At 37.3% G+C, this 18,653-nt stretch overlaps 1 protein-coding gene across 12 annotated transcripts in view; it reads left to right on the top strand.

Annotated features, from left to right (window-relative positions):
- MYCBP2 (MYC binding protein 2) overlaps positions 1 to 18,653 on the top strand; it is a 290,113-nt gene that overhangs the window by 76,877 nt on the left and 194,583 nt on the right. For all 12 annotated transcript variants that reach the window (XM_073014412.1, XM_073014414.1, XM_073014413.1 and 9 more), the window contains exons 16-17: positions 6,287 to 6,432; positions 7,068 to 7,169. In XM_073014412.1, coding sequence (XP_072870513.1) covers positions 6,287 to 6,432; positions 7,068 to 7,169 — 248 coding nt within the window. The remainder of the gene's footprint in view (positions 1 to 6,286; positions 6,433 to 7,067; positions 7,170 to 18,653) is intronic.

The raw sequence follows: 18,653 nt of genomic DNA, 5'->3' as shown, positions 1-18,653 counted from the left end.
TTTTCTAAGCCTATTTACTGCCAGATATCTATTATTATTTCTTTTTGTTGAACAGGAATCTTTTCTAAATAAAATTATCAATATCATATAGAGTACTTGATTAGATATATAATTTTGTTTTAAATTAAATTTACCATTTATAATTTTAGAAATTTTGTATGCTTCTAAAGTTACATACCTGTTATATTTATCCTTGTTCTCAATGGACCACATTTTTCAGGGTTCTATATTATTGTAAATTTAAATTTAAAGTTAATATGTAAGTTTGGCAGAAGAAAAATGCAGGTTTTCTGCTAGGATGTTAGGAAGAATTTTGAATTTGTTTTCTACATTGCTAGCTATAGTCACTGTAACATAATGGGATATTCTTTGTAAGACCAGCTTTCTGATAATTGGCTGATTTGGGGGAGTAGAGAAAATTTTGTGAAGAGAAGCCCAGAAGGAAGACAGCCATCCCTGCATCTTGACCTTCCTCTTTGGCAACTCTGTAATAGTTGCTTCTTCCCAAATACTGTCTGGATCTAATAGGCGTTTATTTCTAAGTTTATGTTTGGCCTATCATAGTTAGATAGGTCATATATAACAGGCCTTTTCTTTAAGGCTGCTGAGATGCGATTTTTTAAAAACAAATTTTCTTTATATTATTAGTGTAAGCAATAAACAGTCATCTTTATCAAAGGATAATATTTATTCTGTCGTGCTTTATGTTTGGCTCTGTTTTCTGTTTTTAAGCACCTAAGTTCTTTATTTTTAAATTTAATTCGGATGCAGATGGATTCTATGATTAAATTTTAACAGTGTTGGAATTGAAATTTATTCTCCTGGATCTCTCCAACACTATTTCCATTAAAATTCAATGTTAGCTGGGTGTAGTGGCCCATGTCTGTAATCCCAGCACTTTGGGAGGCTGAGGCCAGAAGATCACTTGAGGCCAGGACTTTGAAACCAGCCTCGGCAGCATAGCAATACCCCTATCTCAATATATAATAAAAATAAAATTTAATATCCCTACTCTCTGAACTTAAGCAGCCAGTATATATCATGAACAAAATCTATAAATTCTCTGGTCCCTTTTGAAATTAATTATTCTTCATATTTTTTCCCCCAGAGACTTATATAGTTTATAACAATTATTCATAGACTTACATGGACAATACTAACCAAGTATAATAATTGCTTTATTAATGAAGCAAACAATATATCAGAATACTAAGGACTATTAAGCTGACTTCAATTATTATAAAATCGTGACTACATATCTTATGATAAAATACATATGAAATTGACCAGCTTAACCATTTTTAAGTAGACAGTTCTGTGGTATTAAATCCATTCATAATGTGCCACTCTTACCACCATCCATCTCTATAACTCTTCATCTTGTAAAACTGAGACTCTGTACCCGTTAAACAATTACTACTCATTCTTCCCTCTCCCCTGCCTCTGGCATCCACTATTCTGTTTGCTTTCTTTCCTCTATGATTGACTACTCTAGGTACCTCTCGTATAAAGAGAATCATAGAGTATTTGTCTTTTGGAACTGGCTTATTTCACTTAGCATAATATCCGCAGGGTTCATCCAGGTTGTCACATATATCAGAACATCCTTGCTTTTTGAGGCCGAATGATGTTCTGTGGTACATATATACCGCATTTTGCTTATCCATTCACGCACTGCTGAACACTTGGGTTGCTTCTACATTGTAGCTATTGTGAATAATGCTGCTGTGAAGATAAGTGTACAAGGAGCTCTTTGAGACCCTGTTTTCAGTTCCTTTGGGTATATACCCAGAAGTGGAATTGTTGGACCATATGGTAATTTTATTTTTAATCTTTTGAGGAACTGCCATACTATTTTCCACAGCAGCCAACCAGTTTACATTCCCACCAATAGTGTACAGATGTTCTAGTTTCTCCACATCCTTCTTAACACTTATGATCTGTTATTTTGGTAGTGGCATCCTAATGGGTGTGAGGTAGTATCTCATTATAGTTTTGATTTGAATTTCTCCAGTGATTAGTGATGTTCAGCATCTTTGCATATGCCTGTTGGCTATTTGGAGATCTTTGGAGAAATTCTATTCAAGTCCTTTCTCATTTTTGAATTGGGTTGTCGATTTATTTTTATTCAAACTATATAGTTTGAATATTAATTCCTTATCAGATATATGATTTGAAAGTGAAAAGCCATGTCTGTGGGTTATGTTTTTACTCTGTTGACTTTGTCTTTTCAAGCACAAAATTTTTTAAATTTTCATGAAGTCTAGTTGTCTATTGTTTTTTTTATTGTTGTTGCCTGTTCCTTTGGTGTAATATCCAGGAAATTATTTCCCAATCTAGTGTTGTGAAGGGTTTACTGTATCTTTTCTTCTAAGGGTTTTTTTTTTTTTTTTTTTTTTTAAATAGTTTTAGGTCTTACATTTAGGTCTTTGAATCATTTTGAGTTAATTTTTGTATATGCTGTTAAAGAAGTATCCAGATTCATTCTTTTACATGTGGATATCCAGTTTTCCCAGCGATGTTTATTGAAAAGATTATCCTTTCTCTATTGAATCATCTTGGCCCCTTTGTCAAAAATCACGTGACCGTATATGTGAAGGAAGGTTTCCCGGCTGTCTATTCTATCCCATTGGACTGTATGACTGTCTTTGTGCCACACCATGTTGTTTTGATTACTGTAGATTTGTAGTAAGTTTTGAAGTCAGGAACTATGAGTACTTTGTTGTTCTTTTTCAAGCTTGTTTGGCTCTTTGAGGTCCCTACAGATTTTCTATGAATTTTAGGATAGGTTTTTCTGTTCTGTAAAAAACATCATTGGGATTTTGATAGGGATTACAACGAATCTGTAGATTGCTTTGGGTAGTATGAACATCTTAAAAACTTTAGTCTTCTAATCCATGAACATAAGATGTGTTTCTATTTATGTCATCTTTAATTTCTTTCAGCAGTGTTTTATAGTTCTCATTTCACCTCCTTGGTTAATTGCTAAGTGTATTCTTTTTGATGCTGTGGAATTGTTTCTGTAATTTCCTTTTCATATTGTTCATTGTTAGTGCCTAGAAATACAACTGATTTTTGTGTGTTGACTTTGTATCTTCCTACTTTGCTGAATTCATTTTCTCTATTGGTTTTTTTGAGTGGAATCTTTAGAGTTTTCTATGTATGAGATTGTATTATCTGTGAACATAGATAATTTTACTTCTTCCTTTCTACTCTGGATGACCTTTATTTCTTTTCCTGTCCCATTGCTCTGGCTAGAACTTCTAGTGCTGTTTAGGAGTGGTCAAAGTGGGCATCCTTGTCTTTTTTCTGATATTAGAAAGGAAAAACTTTCAGTCTCTCACCATTATGATGTTCACTGTGTGTTTTTCATGTGTGGTTTTTATGTTGAGATCATTTCCTTCTATTCCTAGTTTGTCAAGTGTTTTTATTATGAAAGGGCATTGAATTTTGTCAAATGCTTTTTCTACATCAATTGAGATGAGCGTGTATTTCTTTTCTTTCATTCTGTTAATGTGTTATATTACATGGATTGATTTTCGTTTGTTGCATTCTGGGAGCAAATCCCACTTGGTTATGGTATATAATTATTTTAATATCCTGCTGAATTTATTTTGTTAGTATTTTGTTGAGGATTTTTACATCATTATTCATACGGGATATTGGTCTGTAGGGGTTTTTTTCTGCCGCCTCCTCTGCCCCCTTCTCTCCCGCTCTCCCTCCTCCCTTTCTTCTCTTTCTCCTTCTCCTTCTTCTTCTTTCTTCTCCTTCTCCTCCTTCTTTTCCTCCTTCTCCTCCTCTTCCTGCTCCTTCTTCTTCTACTCCTTCTCCTTCTTTTCCTTCTTCCTTCTTCTTTTTCTTCATCTTTTGCCTGACATTGGTAATCCTGGCCTCAAAGAATGAATTAGTGTTCTCTCCTCCTCAATTTTTTTGGAAAATTTTGAGAAGAATTGGTGTCATTAATACTATCTTAAAATTAGTGTCAATCTGGCATATTATGTGTCATAGTTTTTACTGTGTAGTAAGTGATCTTCCAAATAGTTTGTAATGCTTGCTTTTAAAAGTGACACATTTCACAGGTGTCTAGCTATGTCTTTTAAACTGCTGCCAGGTATGTTCTTCCTTTTGTACCTTCCGAAATCTGTATAACTTGGGGTTCAACAAGGCTGTCAAAAGTTTTAAGGACTGATTCGATGAACTACATTAAAGCTATGCCTTCTACAAAATATGTGGCTAAGAAGTTAGTTTCCCTGACCCCAAGTCAGTTTCTGGGAGTGTCTTTGTCAACGAATACCCCATATGGTTCACAATTGATATGAAAGGGACGAAGGAGAAAAAGAACAGGTAATTGGACTCTGTGAAAGGAGAGAATGGGAGGTGATGGCATGTAAAGAAGAGAGGGGGAAGGAGACGTGTGTGTGTGTGTGTATATATATGTGTGTATATATATATGTATTTTATTTTTCCTTTCCAATGTGTGGATATTTTTATTTCCTTTTTTTTGTTGTTGTTATTTTATGTTCTGGAATACATGTGCAGAACATGCAGGTTGGTTACATAGGTATGCACATGCCATGGTGGTTTGCTGCACCCATCAACCTGTCATCTACATTAGGTATTTCTCCTAATGCTCTCCCTCCCCTAGCCCCCACCCCCCGACAGGTCCCAGTGTGTGATGTTCCCCTCCCTGTGTCCATGTGTTCTCATTGTTCAACTCCCACTTATGAGTGAGAACATGCAGTATTTGGTTTCCTGTTCCTGGGTTAGTTTGCTGAGAATGATGATTTCCAGCTTCATTCATGTCCCTGCAAAGGACATGAACTCCTTTTTTTATGGCTGCATAGTATTCCATGTTGCATATGTGTCATACTTTCTTTATCCAGCCTATCATTGATGAGCATTTGGGTTGGTTCCAAGTCTTTGCTATTGTGAATAGTGCTGCAATAAACATACATGTGCATGTGTCTTTATAGTGGAATGATTAATAATCCTCTGGGTATATACCTAGTAATGGGACTGCTGGGTGAAATGGTATTTCTAGTTCTAGATCCTTGAGAAATTGCCACACTGCCCTCCACAATGGTTGAAGTAATTTACACTCCCACTAACAGTGTAAAAGCTTTCCTATTTCTCTACATCCTCTCCAGCACCTGTTGTTTCCTGACTTTTTAATGATTGCCATTCCAACTGATGTGAGATGGTATCATTGTGGTTTTGATTTGCATTTCTCTAATGACCAGTGATAATGAGCTTTTTTTTCATGTTTGTTGGCTGCATAAATGTCATCTTTGGAGAAGTGTCTGTTCATATCCTTCGCCCACTTTTTGATGGGGTGGTTTGTTTTCTTGTAAATTTGTTTAAGTTCTGCTGCATAAATAAACATCTTCTTTTGAGAAGTGTCTGTTTATATCCTTTGCCCACTTTATGATGGGGTTGTTTGCTTTTCTGTAAATTTGTTTAAGTTCTTTGTAGATTCTGGATATTAGCCATTTGTCAGATGGATAGATTGCAAAAATTTTCTCCCATTCTGTAGGTTGCCCGTTCACTCTTATGATAGTTTCTTTTGCTGTGCAGAAGCTCTTTAGTTTACTTAAATCTCATTTGCCATTGCTTTTGGTGTTTTAGTCATGAAGTCTTTGCCCTTGCCTGTGTCCTGAATGATATTACCTAGGTTTTCTTCCAGAGTTTTTCTAGTTTTAGGTCTTATGTTTAAATCTTTAATCCATCTTGAGTTAATTTTTATATAAGGTGTAAGGAAGGGGTCCAGTTTCAGTTTTCTGCATATGGCTAGCCAGTTTTCCCAACACCATATTAAATAGGGAATGGGAAAATATTACATGAAGCTGGCAAGCTTAGGCTCTCTTGCTGAAGGCTACCAACACCTGCCTTTACTTATCTGCTGGACAGCAACATTGTTTGATTGTTTTTAGCCAACCAACCCATCTTGGTCGCTTAATCCTAAAGCTTCTGGTGCTTCACTAACTGCAAAAAAAAAACTTTTAAAAAATTGTTTTTAAAATAGTGACTTTGATGATAGTTGAATCTGTGTGTATTTTCTGTAGAAATATACCAATTATGCCTATTGGGAGCTTAATCAGAGTCTTGTTTTTAATTATTCTGCTATTTATACCCTTTCTTTAAAATGAGCAATCGTGATCTAAAGAGGTGATTTCATTGCTTACTCATTTAACAATTTCAAAAATGTGGAAAATGAGTTATAGAAAAGAGTTTTAAGGAAAAATTAGGAAGATCTCTTTTTGTTGTCTTTTCCCCCCCGCCCCCGCAGGATCTGTGGTTGTGGTTCCGGAGAATCTGGTTGTGCTGTGTGTGGATGTTGCAAGGCCTGTGCAAGAGAGTTAGATGGTCAAGAGGCAAGACAAAGAGGAATTCTTGATGCAGTGAAAGAAATGATACCTTTAGATCTTCTTTTAGGTAATTTTGATTGATTATACTATGCTACACTGAGTTGTCTTCAACTCATTAAGTCTGAGAGTTTAAACAATTTCTTTTAGGTATATGTTAAAAAATTAAGATAATAATTAATGTATGCAATACTGCTCTTATGGTAACTGACAATATGACATTGTTTAAGGGATGAGATTCTTTTTTTTTTTTTTTTTTTTGAGACGGAGTCTCGCTCTGTTGCCAAGTCTGGAGTACAGTGGCTCAATCTCAGCTCACTGCAACCTCTGCCTTCTAGGTTCAAGTGATTGTCCTGCCTCAGCCTCCCAAGTAGCTGGGAATACAGGTGCCCACCACCATGCCTAATTTTTGTACTTTTAGTAGAGACAGGGTTTCACCATATTGGCCAGGCTGGTCTTGAACTCCTGACCTCAGGTGATCTGCCTGCCTCTGCCTCCCAAAGTGCTGGGATTACAGGTGTGGGCCACCATGCCTATCCAGAATGAGATTCTTTTTCCCTTTTTGGCTAAGAATTCTTAAAGTAAAAATATTGTGTGTTTTAGACAATGTTTTTGCTATCTTTTCTTTCTTGAATTTTAAGTAGTTCTGTTATAGTTATTATATAACATGTATGTTGTTACTATTTTTTTTGGCCAATCCTCTAGCTGTCCCAGTGCCCGGGGTTAACATTGAAGAACACCTTCAGTTACGACAAGAAGAAAAACGGCAACGTGTAATCAGAAGGCACAGATTAGAGGAAGGAAGAGGTAAGATGTAGCTACAGAGAAAAAGTACATGAAAATCCACTTTCCTACCCTATCCTGAAACCACTGAAAAGTTCACACAATAAACTAATTTTGGGTAAGAAATCATCAAAATTAAAATTAGTAATATTCTGATAACTCATGAATATAATGTGAAAATATTCAGGGTATTCATAATTGTTCTAATAACATATGTTGAAGGTATTTATAATTGTGCTAGTAACATACGTTTAATTCAGCAGAGTATTTATGGTGTAAGTCACCATATTAAGATTTGTGCCATCTGCCAAGTATCAGTAACTATTAGAAATGGCTGCTTTTTAAAAATAGATATTCTCACAACTTGTCCTTCACCCAGACTTTGGACTCATCTATTTGACCATGGAACAAAATTCAGTTTAGTCTTTTTACTTCTGTTTTCTTTTTTTTTTTTTGAGACAGAGTCTCGCTCTGTCGCCCAGGCTGGAGTGCAGTGGCCGGATCTCAGCTCACTGCAAGCTTTGCCTCCTGGGTTGACGCCATTCTCTTGCCTCAGCCTCCTGAGTAGCTGGGACTACAGGTGCCCGCCACCTCGCCCGGCTAGTTTTTTTGTATTTTTTAGTAGAGACGGAGTTTCACCATGTTAGCCAGGATGGTCTCGATCTCCTGACCTCATGATTCGCCCGTCTCGGCCTCCCCTGTTTTCTTATTCTTTTATGCTCCTTATCATTTGGGCATAGTCCTACTATGCTTCCCTCCAGATCAGTGCATAACTATGCTTTCGTGTGTCTTTTTTTGGAAAAAGCTCATTCTAGTTATGTACAGGAAGGGTAAGATGGCAGGTCTGCAGGTTTTATTTACAAAGATAGGTCTATTGTTTATCTTTTCCTCATTGTTTATGATAATTTCTTAGCTTAAAAATACATTTAACTGGCCAGGCATGGTGGTTCATGCCTGTAATCCCAGTGCTTTGGGAGGCTGAGGTGGGCGGATCACGAGATCAAGAGATGGAGACCATCCTGGCCAACATGGTGAAACCCCATCTCTACTAAAAGTACAAAAAAATTAGCTGGGCATGGTGGTATGCACCTGTAGTCCCAGCTACTCAGGAGGCTGAGGCAGGAGAATCACTTGAACCTGGGAGGTGGAGGTTGCAGTGAGCCGTGATCGCACCACTGCACTCCAGCCTGGTGACAGAGTGAGACTCCATCTCAAAAGAAAACAAACAAAAAAATTTTTAACTGTGGTTATAATTGGTATTTGAATACGCAGAGATAAATATGTGTATTACTAAAGGTTTCCTTGCTCAGTAAATTTTTTTTTGTACGATTAAGACAAATTGTTATGGAGGTCTATGATTTTATTCTTCCACTAGGCAAAATTTTGATTAGAAATGTTTACTGATACTGCATATTTTAAATGCTTATTAGATACGGCATGATATTTGATGTGTGAAATAAACCTTTTACCCATTTAACCATCATTATACATTTTTTTCTAGCTATTCTTTTTGTTAATATATGGAATAAGTAGTAAAATGTATGACACACATGGTGAATTCTAGTTTTATTAAACTTGAATTGTAAAACGTACTTGGCATATGAAGAATGTTCTTCATAGCATCTGATAAGTGAAGTTGATTGAAAAGGTGAAAATTTACTATTGTTTGGCTTTGCTTGCATAATGTTCTTTAAAGGATATTTTAATGAGATTAGTATAGATACTGTCAGTATTTACATTATATAAGTATGTGGGAAAATTGCATGTTAAATGTTTCCTACAAAACAGGATAGAATTAAGTTTCTGACATGTGGTAATTAATACTTTTTTATGTTGATATAATTTTTTAAGATTAGTTATCATTATATCTATTTACTACCTGTTTTTTCTTTCTTTAGAAATATTAGGTTGAGCGACATGAATGGACCTACAAAATGCAGCTATCTCTTACGTTTAAACTACAGTATAGCACATCCTTACACTTAATTATTCACATTTAATTACTTGCCAAATGCTGTTTATCTTGTTACTCTTTTTCTCTTCCCTCCTAAAAAAGCTATTCTTCTCTAGGTACAGTATATTTGTGCATATAGGAAATAAAGGAACATTGAATTGTGCATTGGTAACTTGACATAACTTGGTGATTGTGGAATATTCTTTTGCCATTTATTTTTAAATTTGACATAAACCTGTGAAACATAATTGTAAACACTAACCCTTTAAAGTTAAAAAAAATCTTCAACTAGTTAAATATTTAAATAAATTATGTTGTTGTATCAGAATTTCCAAAGATAGGTTGAGGTTTTAGGCACTTAGTGTATATTTTGTGACAAATAGGTTTCATCTGCAGTCCTAAATATGTAGAACATCTGTAGAAACACTTTATTCAGATTATTGGTGCACATAAATTTTGTCTTGTCCTTATTGTTTGGTAGAACTCTTTCTTACACAGATCACCCTCCTTCATGTTTGTTAAAACAATATGTAGTGAATATCTTTTCTTGATGAGTGGAATCTTCAGTGTGAACCTCAATTATGGCAGTCCTTGCTTTCCATGGTACTGAGATTAACAGAAATTTGTGCACATTGGAACCATGTCCTCCCCTTTCACAGTCAACATAGTTAACTAGAATCATGCAAAAGGAGGACAGAGTTCCCATATGCCTGTGTTTCAGTTAACACAGCACTATTGAAAGTGATGCCTGCTTGTATGTTTTGTTTGTTTGTTTATTTATTTATTTATTTATTTTGAGATGGAGTCTCGCTCTGTTGCCTAACCTGGAGTACAGCAGCACAGTCTTGGCTCACTGCAACCTCCCCTTCCCAGGTTCAAGCGATTCTCCTACCTCAGCCTTCTGAGTAGCTGGGACTACAGGTGCCCGCCACCATGTTCGGCTAATTTTTGTATTTTTAGTAGAGGCGAGGTTTCACCATGTTGGCCAGGCTGGTTTCGAACTCCTGACCTCAAATGATCCACCTACCTCAGCTTCCCAAAGTGTTGGGATTATAGGTGTGAACCACTGCACCCAGCCTATTTTATTTTAAACAAATATTTTTGCATTTGGACAAGAATTCTAACTGTGTATTCGTTTTTTAAAAAATCAAACTTCAGAGTCATTCAGTGACTTTGAAAATCCTCATACTGTATTAAGTAATTAAAAAACTATTCTGATATGACACTTTTATGATTTTATATTATTCTTAGTACTCCATTAAGCAATTTTATTTAAAAACACATTTTTATAAGAAAACAAAATTAGATGAATATGATATACCCACACTCCCATAGGGATAAAACAAGAAAGATAAATACCAAAATATTAACAATGCTTTTTCCTGACGGATGAGTTTATAGATGATTTTTTATTTTCTTCTTTACAATTTGTTTCCTAAATATTCTCCAATAAGCATATTAGTGTGTAAATAGAGTAAAAGTTACGTTTTATAACTGAAGCCATTTAAAAAAAAAATACTGATTAGGTTTAAGGCATCTATACTTTGCTTACCTTTGCTTTTTAAGAAATATTTTTATTTTAATTGGATAGAGGAATCTCTTTCAGGTGCTGTGCTTTTCATTACTTTTGGGCCATGGTTCTCAAGTTGTTCTCAAAGGGACCAGCATCACTTGGGCACTTGTTACGAGTACTCAGGCCCTACTCCAGATCTCTAATGAAGCAAAAACTGGAGGAGTACAGCCAGTAAACTGTGCTTTAATAGCGTTCCAGGTGATTCTGATGGTCCCAAAGTGTGAGACTTAGTGCGCTAGGTCAGTTTGCACTTTGCGGTTTTATCCATTGACCTTCTGTATCAGAATCACCTGGGCCTAATGAATCAGAGTTTATGGGTCAAGGGCCTTAGAAACAGATTTGAGTCACTTGCACAGTGTTCTGAGGCTCTTCTCTGGCACTGTGCTAGAAAAGATTGTATTGGCTTTGCTCCTATAAGGAATAGAAACCTCAAATAAAATTTTAGTTTTCCAATTGCCATACATACATGTCTTTTATTTCTTTGGCCTGTTGATACTTTTTAGAAACTAATAATTTAGTAGTATGTTAGTAATTATACTTGCTAGTAATTGTCTTTTACCTGTGTTAACATTTCAGAATTTAAGAATTAGATTATGTTAGATTATTTTACTTGACTTTTCTGTCTTATTTACCAAGTCTGATCTAAATTTTTCATAGTTGATCAGAACTTTGGGCTCTAGTTCTTTTTTTTTTTGAGTCAGTGTCTCATTCTGTTGCCCAGACTGGGGTGCACTGGTACGATCTCGGCTCACTGCAACCTCTACCTCCCAGTTTCAAGCGATTCTCCTGCCTCAGCCTCCCGAGCAGCTGGGATTATAGGCATGCACCACCACACCTGGCTAATTTTTGCATTTTTGGTAGAGATGGGGTTTCACCATGTTGACCAGGCTGGTCTCAAACCCTGACCTCAGGTGATCGGCCTCCCTCAGCCTCCCAAAGTGCTGGGAGTACAGGTGTGAACCACTGAGCTCAGCCTGGGCTCTAGTTCTCGTACTAATGCCTTGCTCAGACAGCCTCAGGCCTGTTGACGTAATTTAGTTACTGTTTTATCACACCAGGTCTCCTACAATGGAATGTGCTATTGAAACCCAAAAAAGCAATGTTATTACTGCTTTTTCATAAATTTTGAACTTTGTCTTTAATTTTAAATCTTTGTGTTATTAATATTCTAGTTAACTTTTTTCTTAAATTTATCTTTTTAGGTATTAGTAGTATTCATTTGTAGATTTTAGTTCAATGGTTTGTGATAATTTTTTAGATTATATTGGGTTGGTTAATGTATTAATTTAACTGTGTAAGTGAAGTGCTTATTCAGTGAAATTCTTAAGTAGGGCTCTTGAAGTCATCAGAAGAACTACTGGATGATTATATTAATGATTTAATCTTTATATTCCTTATCAGCACTCTGTTTCATAAGGAAAATTAAACTCCAATAATGTTAGCTTTTTCTTCTTTCTTCTAAGTATCCAAGTTTCATAATTATGAGCTGTGGATGGGCTAAACCCATGTCCTGGCTTAACTGGGAGAGTCCCATTTTATAGGTGTCCAGGCATATTCTTAATGGTGCTCTTTTTTACTCTCAGTAGAGTGTCATTTGGGTAGTAAGTTATATGGTTAGCCTAACTATAGAGTATGGTGGTTGAGAGCATCTGTTCTGCAGTTATTAGACTTGGGATCAAATCCTGGCTTCTTAAGTTTTACCACCTATATATGACCTTGGAATTTTAGTCACCCTGAACATCAGTTTTCTTACCTTCAAAATGGGGATAAATTTACCTGCCTACCTAAGGATGTTCATGAGGATTGAGGGATATGGGTAAAAGTGCCTAGCATATACTAATCCCTAAATAAATGCTTCCTGGTGATTGTGGTGGTGGTGGGAGACTGTTTAGTAGTCTATACTTTTCTTTGAGCTTGATTCTCTTTCAGCTCTGGCCTTGACTTAATTACTTTTCTTACAACATTGGCAGGCTAATCAGAAAACTTTGATTATTACTGGGAAAAATCCACAACAGCTTTTCTAGAATAAAACATTCAATTTTCAGAGGAAAAAATTAGTTACAAATTAGAAAAAAAATTATTTTTTTATTTTTGTTATTTTTTATTGTACTTGAAGTTCTAGGGTACATGTGTACAATGTGCAGGTTTGTTACCTATGTATACATGTGCCATGTTGGTGTGCTGCACCCATTAACTCATCATTTACATTAGGTATATCTCCTAATGCTATCCCTCCCCACTCCCCCCACCCCACGACAGGCTCCGGTGTGTGATGTTCCCCTTCCTATGTCCAAGTGTTCTCATTGTTCAATCACCTATGAGTGAGAACATGCGGTGTTTGGTTTTTTGTCCTTGCAATAGGTTGCTGAGAATGATGGTTTCCAGCATTGGAACATGTAGGATGTTGGAACATGTACATCATCCATGTAGGATGATGGATCCATGTCCCTACAAAGGATGTGAACTCATCCTTTTTCATGGCTGCTGCATAGTATTCCGTGGTGTATATGTGCCACATTTTCTTAATCCAGTCTATCATTGATAGGCATTCGGGTTGGTTCCAAGTCTTTGCTATTGTGAATAGTGCCGCAATAAACATATGTGTGCATATTTCTGTATAGCAGCATGATTTTTAATCCTTTCGGTATATTCCCAGTAATGGGATGGCTAGGTCAAATGGTATTTTTAGTTCTAGATGCTTGAGAAATCACCACTCTGTCTTCCACAATGGTTGAACTAGTTTACACAACTACCAACAGTGTAAAAGTGTTCCTATTTCTCCACATCCTCTCTAGCACCTGTTGTTTCCTGACTTTTTAATGATCGCTATTCTACCTGGTGTGAAATGGTATCTCATTGTGGTTTTGATTTGCATTTCTCTGATGGCCAGTGATGATGAGCATTTTATCATGTGTCTGTTGGCTGCATAAATGTTTTCTTTTGAGAAATGTCTGTTCATATCCTTTGCCCACTTTTTGATGAGGTTATTTTTTTCTTGTAAATTTGTTTGAGTTCTTTGTGGATTCTGGATATTAGCCCTTTGTCAGATGATTAGATTGCAAAAATTTTCTCCCATTCTGTAGGTTGCCTGTTCACTCTGATGGTAGTTTCTTTTGCTGTGTAGAAGCTCTTTAGTTTAATTAGATCCTATTTGTCTATTTTGGCTTTTGTTGCCATTGCTTTTGGTGTTTTAGACATGAAGTCTTTGCCCATGCCTATGTCCTGAATGGTATTGCCTAGGTTTTCTTCTAGGGTTTTCATCATTTTAGGTCTAACATTTAAGTCTTTAATCTATCTTGAATTAATTTTTGCATAAGGTGTAAGGAAGGGATCCAGTTTCAGCTTTCTACGTATGCTCGCGAGTTTTCCTAGCACCATTTATTAAGTAAGGAATCCTTTCCCCATTTCTTGTTTTTGTCAGATTTGTCAAAGATCAGATGGTTGTAGATGTGTGGTATTATTTCTGAGGACTCTGTTCTGTTCCATTGGTCTATATATCTGTTTTGGTACCAGTACCATGCTGTTTTGGTTACTGTAGCCTTGTAGTATAGTTTGAAGTCAGGTAGATGCCTCCAGCTTTGTTCTTTTGGCTTAGGATTGTCTTGGCAATGCAGGCTCTTTTTTGGTTCCATATGAACTTTAAAGTAGTTTTTTCCAATTCTGTGAAGAAAGTCATTGGTAGCTTGATGGGGATGGCATTGAATCTATAAATTACCTTGGGCGGTATGGCCATTTTCATGATGTTGATTCTTCCTATCCATGAGCATGGAATGTTCTTCCATTTGTTTGTGTCCTCTTTTATTTCACTGAGCAGTGGTTTGTAGTTCTCCTTGAAGAGGTCCTTCACATCCCTTGAAAGTTGGATTCCTAGGTATTTCATTCTCTTTGAAGCAATTGTGAATGGCAGTTCACTCACGATTTGGCTGTCCGTTTGTCTGTTATTGGTGTATAAGAATGCTTATGATTTTTGCACATTGATTTTGTTTCCTGAGACTTTGCTGAAGTTGCTTATCAGCTTAAGGAGATTTTGGGCTGAGACGATGGGGTTTTCTAAATATACAATCATGTCATCTGCAAACAGGGACAATTTGACTTCCTCTTTTCCTAATTGAATACCCTTTATATCTTTCTCCTGCATGATTGCCCTAACCAGAACTTCCAACACTGTGTTGAATAGGAGTGGTGAGAGTGGGCATCCCTGTCTTGTGCCAGTTTTCAAAGGTAATGATTCCAGTTTTTGCCCATTCAGTATGATATTGGCTGTGGGTTTGTCATAAATAGCTTTTATTATTTTGAGATACGTCCCATCAGTACCGAATTTATTGAGTTTTTAGCATGAAGGGCTGTTGAATTTTGTCAAAGGCCTTTTCTGCATCTATTGAGATAATCATGTGGTTTTTGTCTTTGATTCTGTTTATATGCTGGATTACATTTATTGATTTGTCTATGTTGAACCAGCCTTGCATCCCAGGGATGAAGCCCACTTGATCATGGTGGATAAGCTTTTTGATGTGCTGCTGGATTCGGTTCGCCAGTATTTTATTGACGATTTTTGCATCAATGTTCATCAGGGATATGGGTCTAAAATTCTCTTTTTTTGTTGTGTCTCTGCCAGGATTTGGTATCAGGATGATGCTGGCCTCATGAAATGAGTTAGGGAGGATTCCCTCTTTTTCTATTGATTGGAATAGTTTCAGAAGAAATGGTACCAACTCCTTGTACCTCTGGTAGAATTCGGCTGTGAATCCACCTGGTCCTGGACGTTTTTTGGTTGGTAGGCTATTATTGCCTCAATTTCAGAGTCTGTTATTGGTCTATTCAGAGATTCAACTTCTTCCTGGTTTAGTCTTGGGAAGGTGTATGTGTCCAGGAATTTACCCGTTTCTTCTAGATTTTCTGGTTTATTTGCGTAGAGATGTTTATAGTATTCTCTGATGGTAGGTTGTATTTCTGTGGGATCCGTGGTGATATCCCCTTTATCTTTTTTTGTTGCTTCTATTTGATTCTTCTCTCTTTTCTTCTTTATTAGTGTTGCTAGCGGTCTGTCAATTTTGTTGATCTTTTCAAAAAACCAGCTGCTGGATTCATTGATTTTTTGAAGAGTTTTTTGTGTCTCTATCTCCTTCAGTTCTGCTCTGATCTTAGTTATTTCTTGCCTTCTGCTAGCTTTTGAATGTGTTTGCTCTTGCTTCTCTAGTTCTTTTAATTGTGATGTTAGGATGTCAATTTTAGATCTTTCCAGCTTTCTCTTGTGGGCATTTAGTGCTATAAATTTCCCTCTACACACTGCTTTAAATGTGTCCCAGAGATTCTGGTATGTTGTATCTTTGTTCTCATTGGTTTAAAAGAACATCTTTATTTCTGCCTTCATTTTGTTATGTACCCAGTAGTCATTCAGGAGCAGGTTGTTCAGTTTCCATGTAGTTGAGCGGGTTTGATTGAGTTTCTTAGTCCTGAGTTCTAGTTTGATTGTGCTGTGGTCTGAGAGACAGTTTGTTATAATTTCTGTTCTTGTACATTTGCTGAGGAGTGCTTTACTTCCAATTATGTGGTCAACTTTGGAATAAGTGCGATATGGTGCTGAGAAGAATGTATATTCTGTTGATTTGGGGTGGAGAGTTCTGTAGATGTCTATTAGGTCCGCTTGGTGCAGAGCTGAGTTCAATTCCTGGATATCCTTGTTAACTTTCTATCTTGTTGATCTGTTTAATGTTGACAGTCGGGTGTTAAGTCTCCATTTTTATAGTGTGGGAGTCTAAATCTCTTCATAGGTCTCGAAGGACTTGCTTTATGAATCTAGGTGCTCCTATATTGGGTGCATGTATATTTACGATAGTTAGCTCTTCTTGTTGAATTGATCCCTTTACCATTATGTAATGGCCTTCTTTGTCTCTTTTGATCTTTGTTGGTTGAAAGTCTGTTTTATCAGAGCTTAGGATTGCAACCCCCGCCTTTTTTTGTTTTCCATTTGCTTGGTAGATCTTCCTCCATCCCTTTATTGTGAGCCTATGTGTGTCTCTGCACATGAGATGGGTCTCCTGAATACAGCACACTGATGAGTCTTCTTTATCCAATTTGCCAGTCTGTGTACTTTTAATTGGAGCATTTAGCCCATTTACATTTAAGGTTAATATTGTTATGTGTGAATTTGATCCTGTCATTATGATGTTAGTTGGTTATATAGCTCATTAGTTGATGCAGTTTCTTCCTAGCATCGATGGTCTTTACAATTTGGCATGTTTTTGCAGTGACTGGTGCCAGTTGTTTCTTTCCATGTTTAGTGCTTCCTTCAGGAGCTCTTATAAGGCAGGCCTGGTGGTGACAGAAATCTCTCAGCATTTGCTTGTCTGTAAAGGATTTTATTTCTCCTTCACTTATGAAGCTTAGTTTGGCTAGATATGAAATTCTAGCTTGAAAATTCTTTAAGAATTTTGAATAATGGCTCCCACTCTCTTCTGACTTGTAGGGTTTCTGCTGGGAGATCTGCTGTTAGTCTGATGGGCTTCCCTTTGTCGGTAACCTGATCTTTCTCTTTGGCTGCCCTTAACATTTTTTCCTTCATTTCCACTTTGGTGAATCTGACAATGATGTGTCTTGGAGTTGTTCTTCTCGAGGAGTATCTTTGTGGCGTTCTCTGTATTTCCTGAATTTGAATGTTGACCTACCTTGCTAGGTTGGGGAAGTTCTCCTGGATAATATCCTGAAGAGTGTTTTCCAACTTGGTTCCATTCTCCCCGTGACTTTCAGATACACCAGTCAGACGCGGATTTGTTCTTTTCACATAGTCCCATATTTCTTGGAGGCTTTGTTCGTTTCTTTTTACTCCTTTTTCTCTAAACTTCTCTTCTGGCTTCATTTCATTCAGTTGATCTTCAATCACTGATACCCTTTCTTCCACTTGATCGAATCAGCTACTGAAGCTTGTGCATTCATCTTGTAGTTTTCGTGCCATGGTTTTCAGCTCCATCAGGTCATTTAAGGACTTCTATACTGGTTATTCTAGTTAGCCATTCATCTAATCTTTTTTCAAGGTTTTTGGCTTCTCTGCGATGGGTTCGAACTTCCTCCTTTAGCTAAGAGAAGTTTGATCGTCTGAAGCCTTCTCTCAACTTGTCAAAGTCATTCTCCATCCATTCTCTTCCTTTGGATGGGGTGAGGCGCTCTGATTTTTAGAATTTTCTGCTTTTCTGCTCTGCTTTTTCCCCATCTTTGTGGATTTATCTACCTTTGGTCTTTGATGATGATGTCGTACAGATGGGGTTTTCGTGTGGATGTCCTTTCTGTTTGTTAGTTTTCCTTCTAATAGTCAGGACCCTCAGCTGCAGGTCTGTTGGAGTTTGCTGGAGGTCAGCTCCAGACCCTGTTTGCCTGGGTATTAGCAGCAGAGGCTGCAGAACATCGAATATTGCTGAACAGCAAATGTTACTGCCTGATCGTTCCTCTAGAAGCTTCATCTCAGATGGGTACCTGGCCTTGTGAGTTGTCAGTCTGCCCCTACTTGGGGGTTCCTCCTGGTTAGGCTACTCTGGGGCCAGGGACCCACTTGAGGAGGTAGTCTGTCCGTTCTCAGATCTCAGACTCCGTGCTGGGAGAACCACTGTTCTCTTCAAAGTTGTCAAACAGGGACATTTAAGTCTGCAGAGGTTTCTGCTGCCTTTTGTTCAGCTATGCCCTGTCCCCAGAGGTGGAGTATACAGAGGCAGGCAGGTCCTTGAGCTGCTGTGGGCTCCCTCCGGTTCGAGCTTCCAGGCTGCTTTGTTTACCTACTTAAGCCTCAGCAGTGGCGGGTGCCCCTCCCCAGCCTCGCTGCCACCTTGCAGTTAGATCTCAGACTACAGTGCTAGCAATGAGGGAGGCTCCATGGGCCTGTGACCCTCCGAGTCAGGCATAGGATATAGTCTCTTGGTGTGCAGTTTGCTGAGACCGTTGCAAAAGCACAGTATTAGGGTAGGAGTGATCCGATTTTCCAGGTGCCCTCTGT

This window comes from Chlorocebus sabaeus, chromosome 3 (assembly GCF_047675955.1).
Source record: "Chlorocebus sabaeus isolate Y175 chromosome 3, mChlSab1.0.hap1, whole genome shotgun sequence".
Lineage (NCBI taxonomy): Eukaryota > Metazoa > Chordata > Mammalia > Primates > Cercopithecidae > Chlorocebus > Chlorocebus sabaeus.
This window is presented reverse-complemented; position numbering and strand designations above follow the sequence as displayed.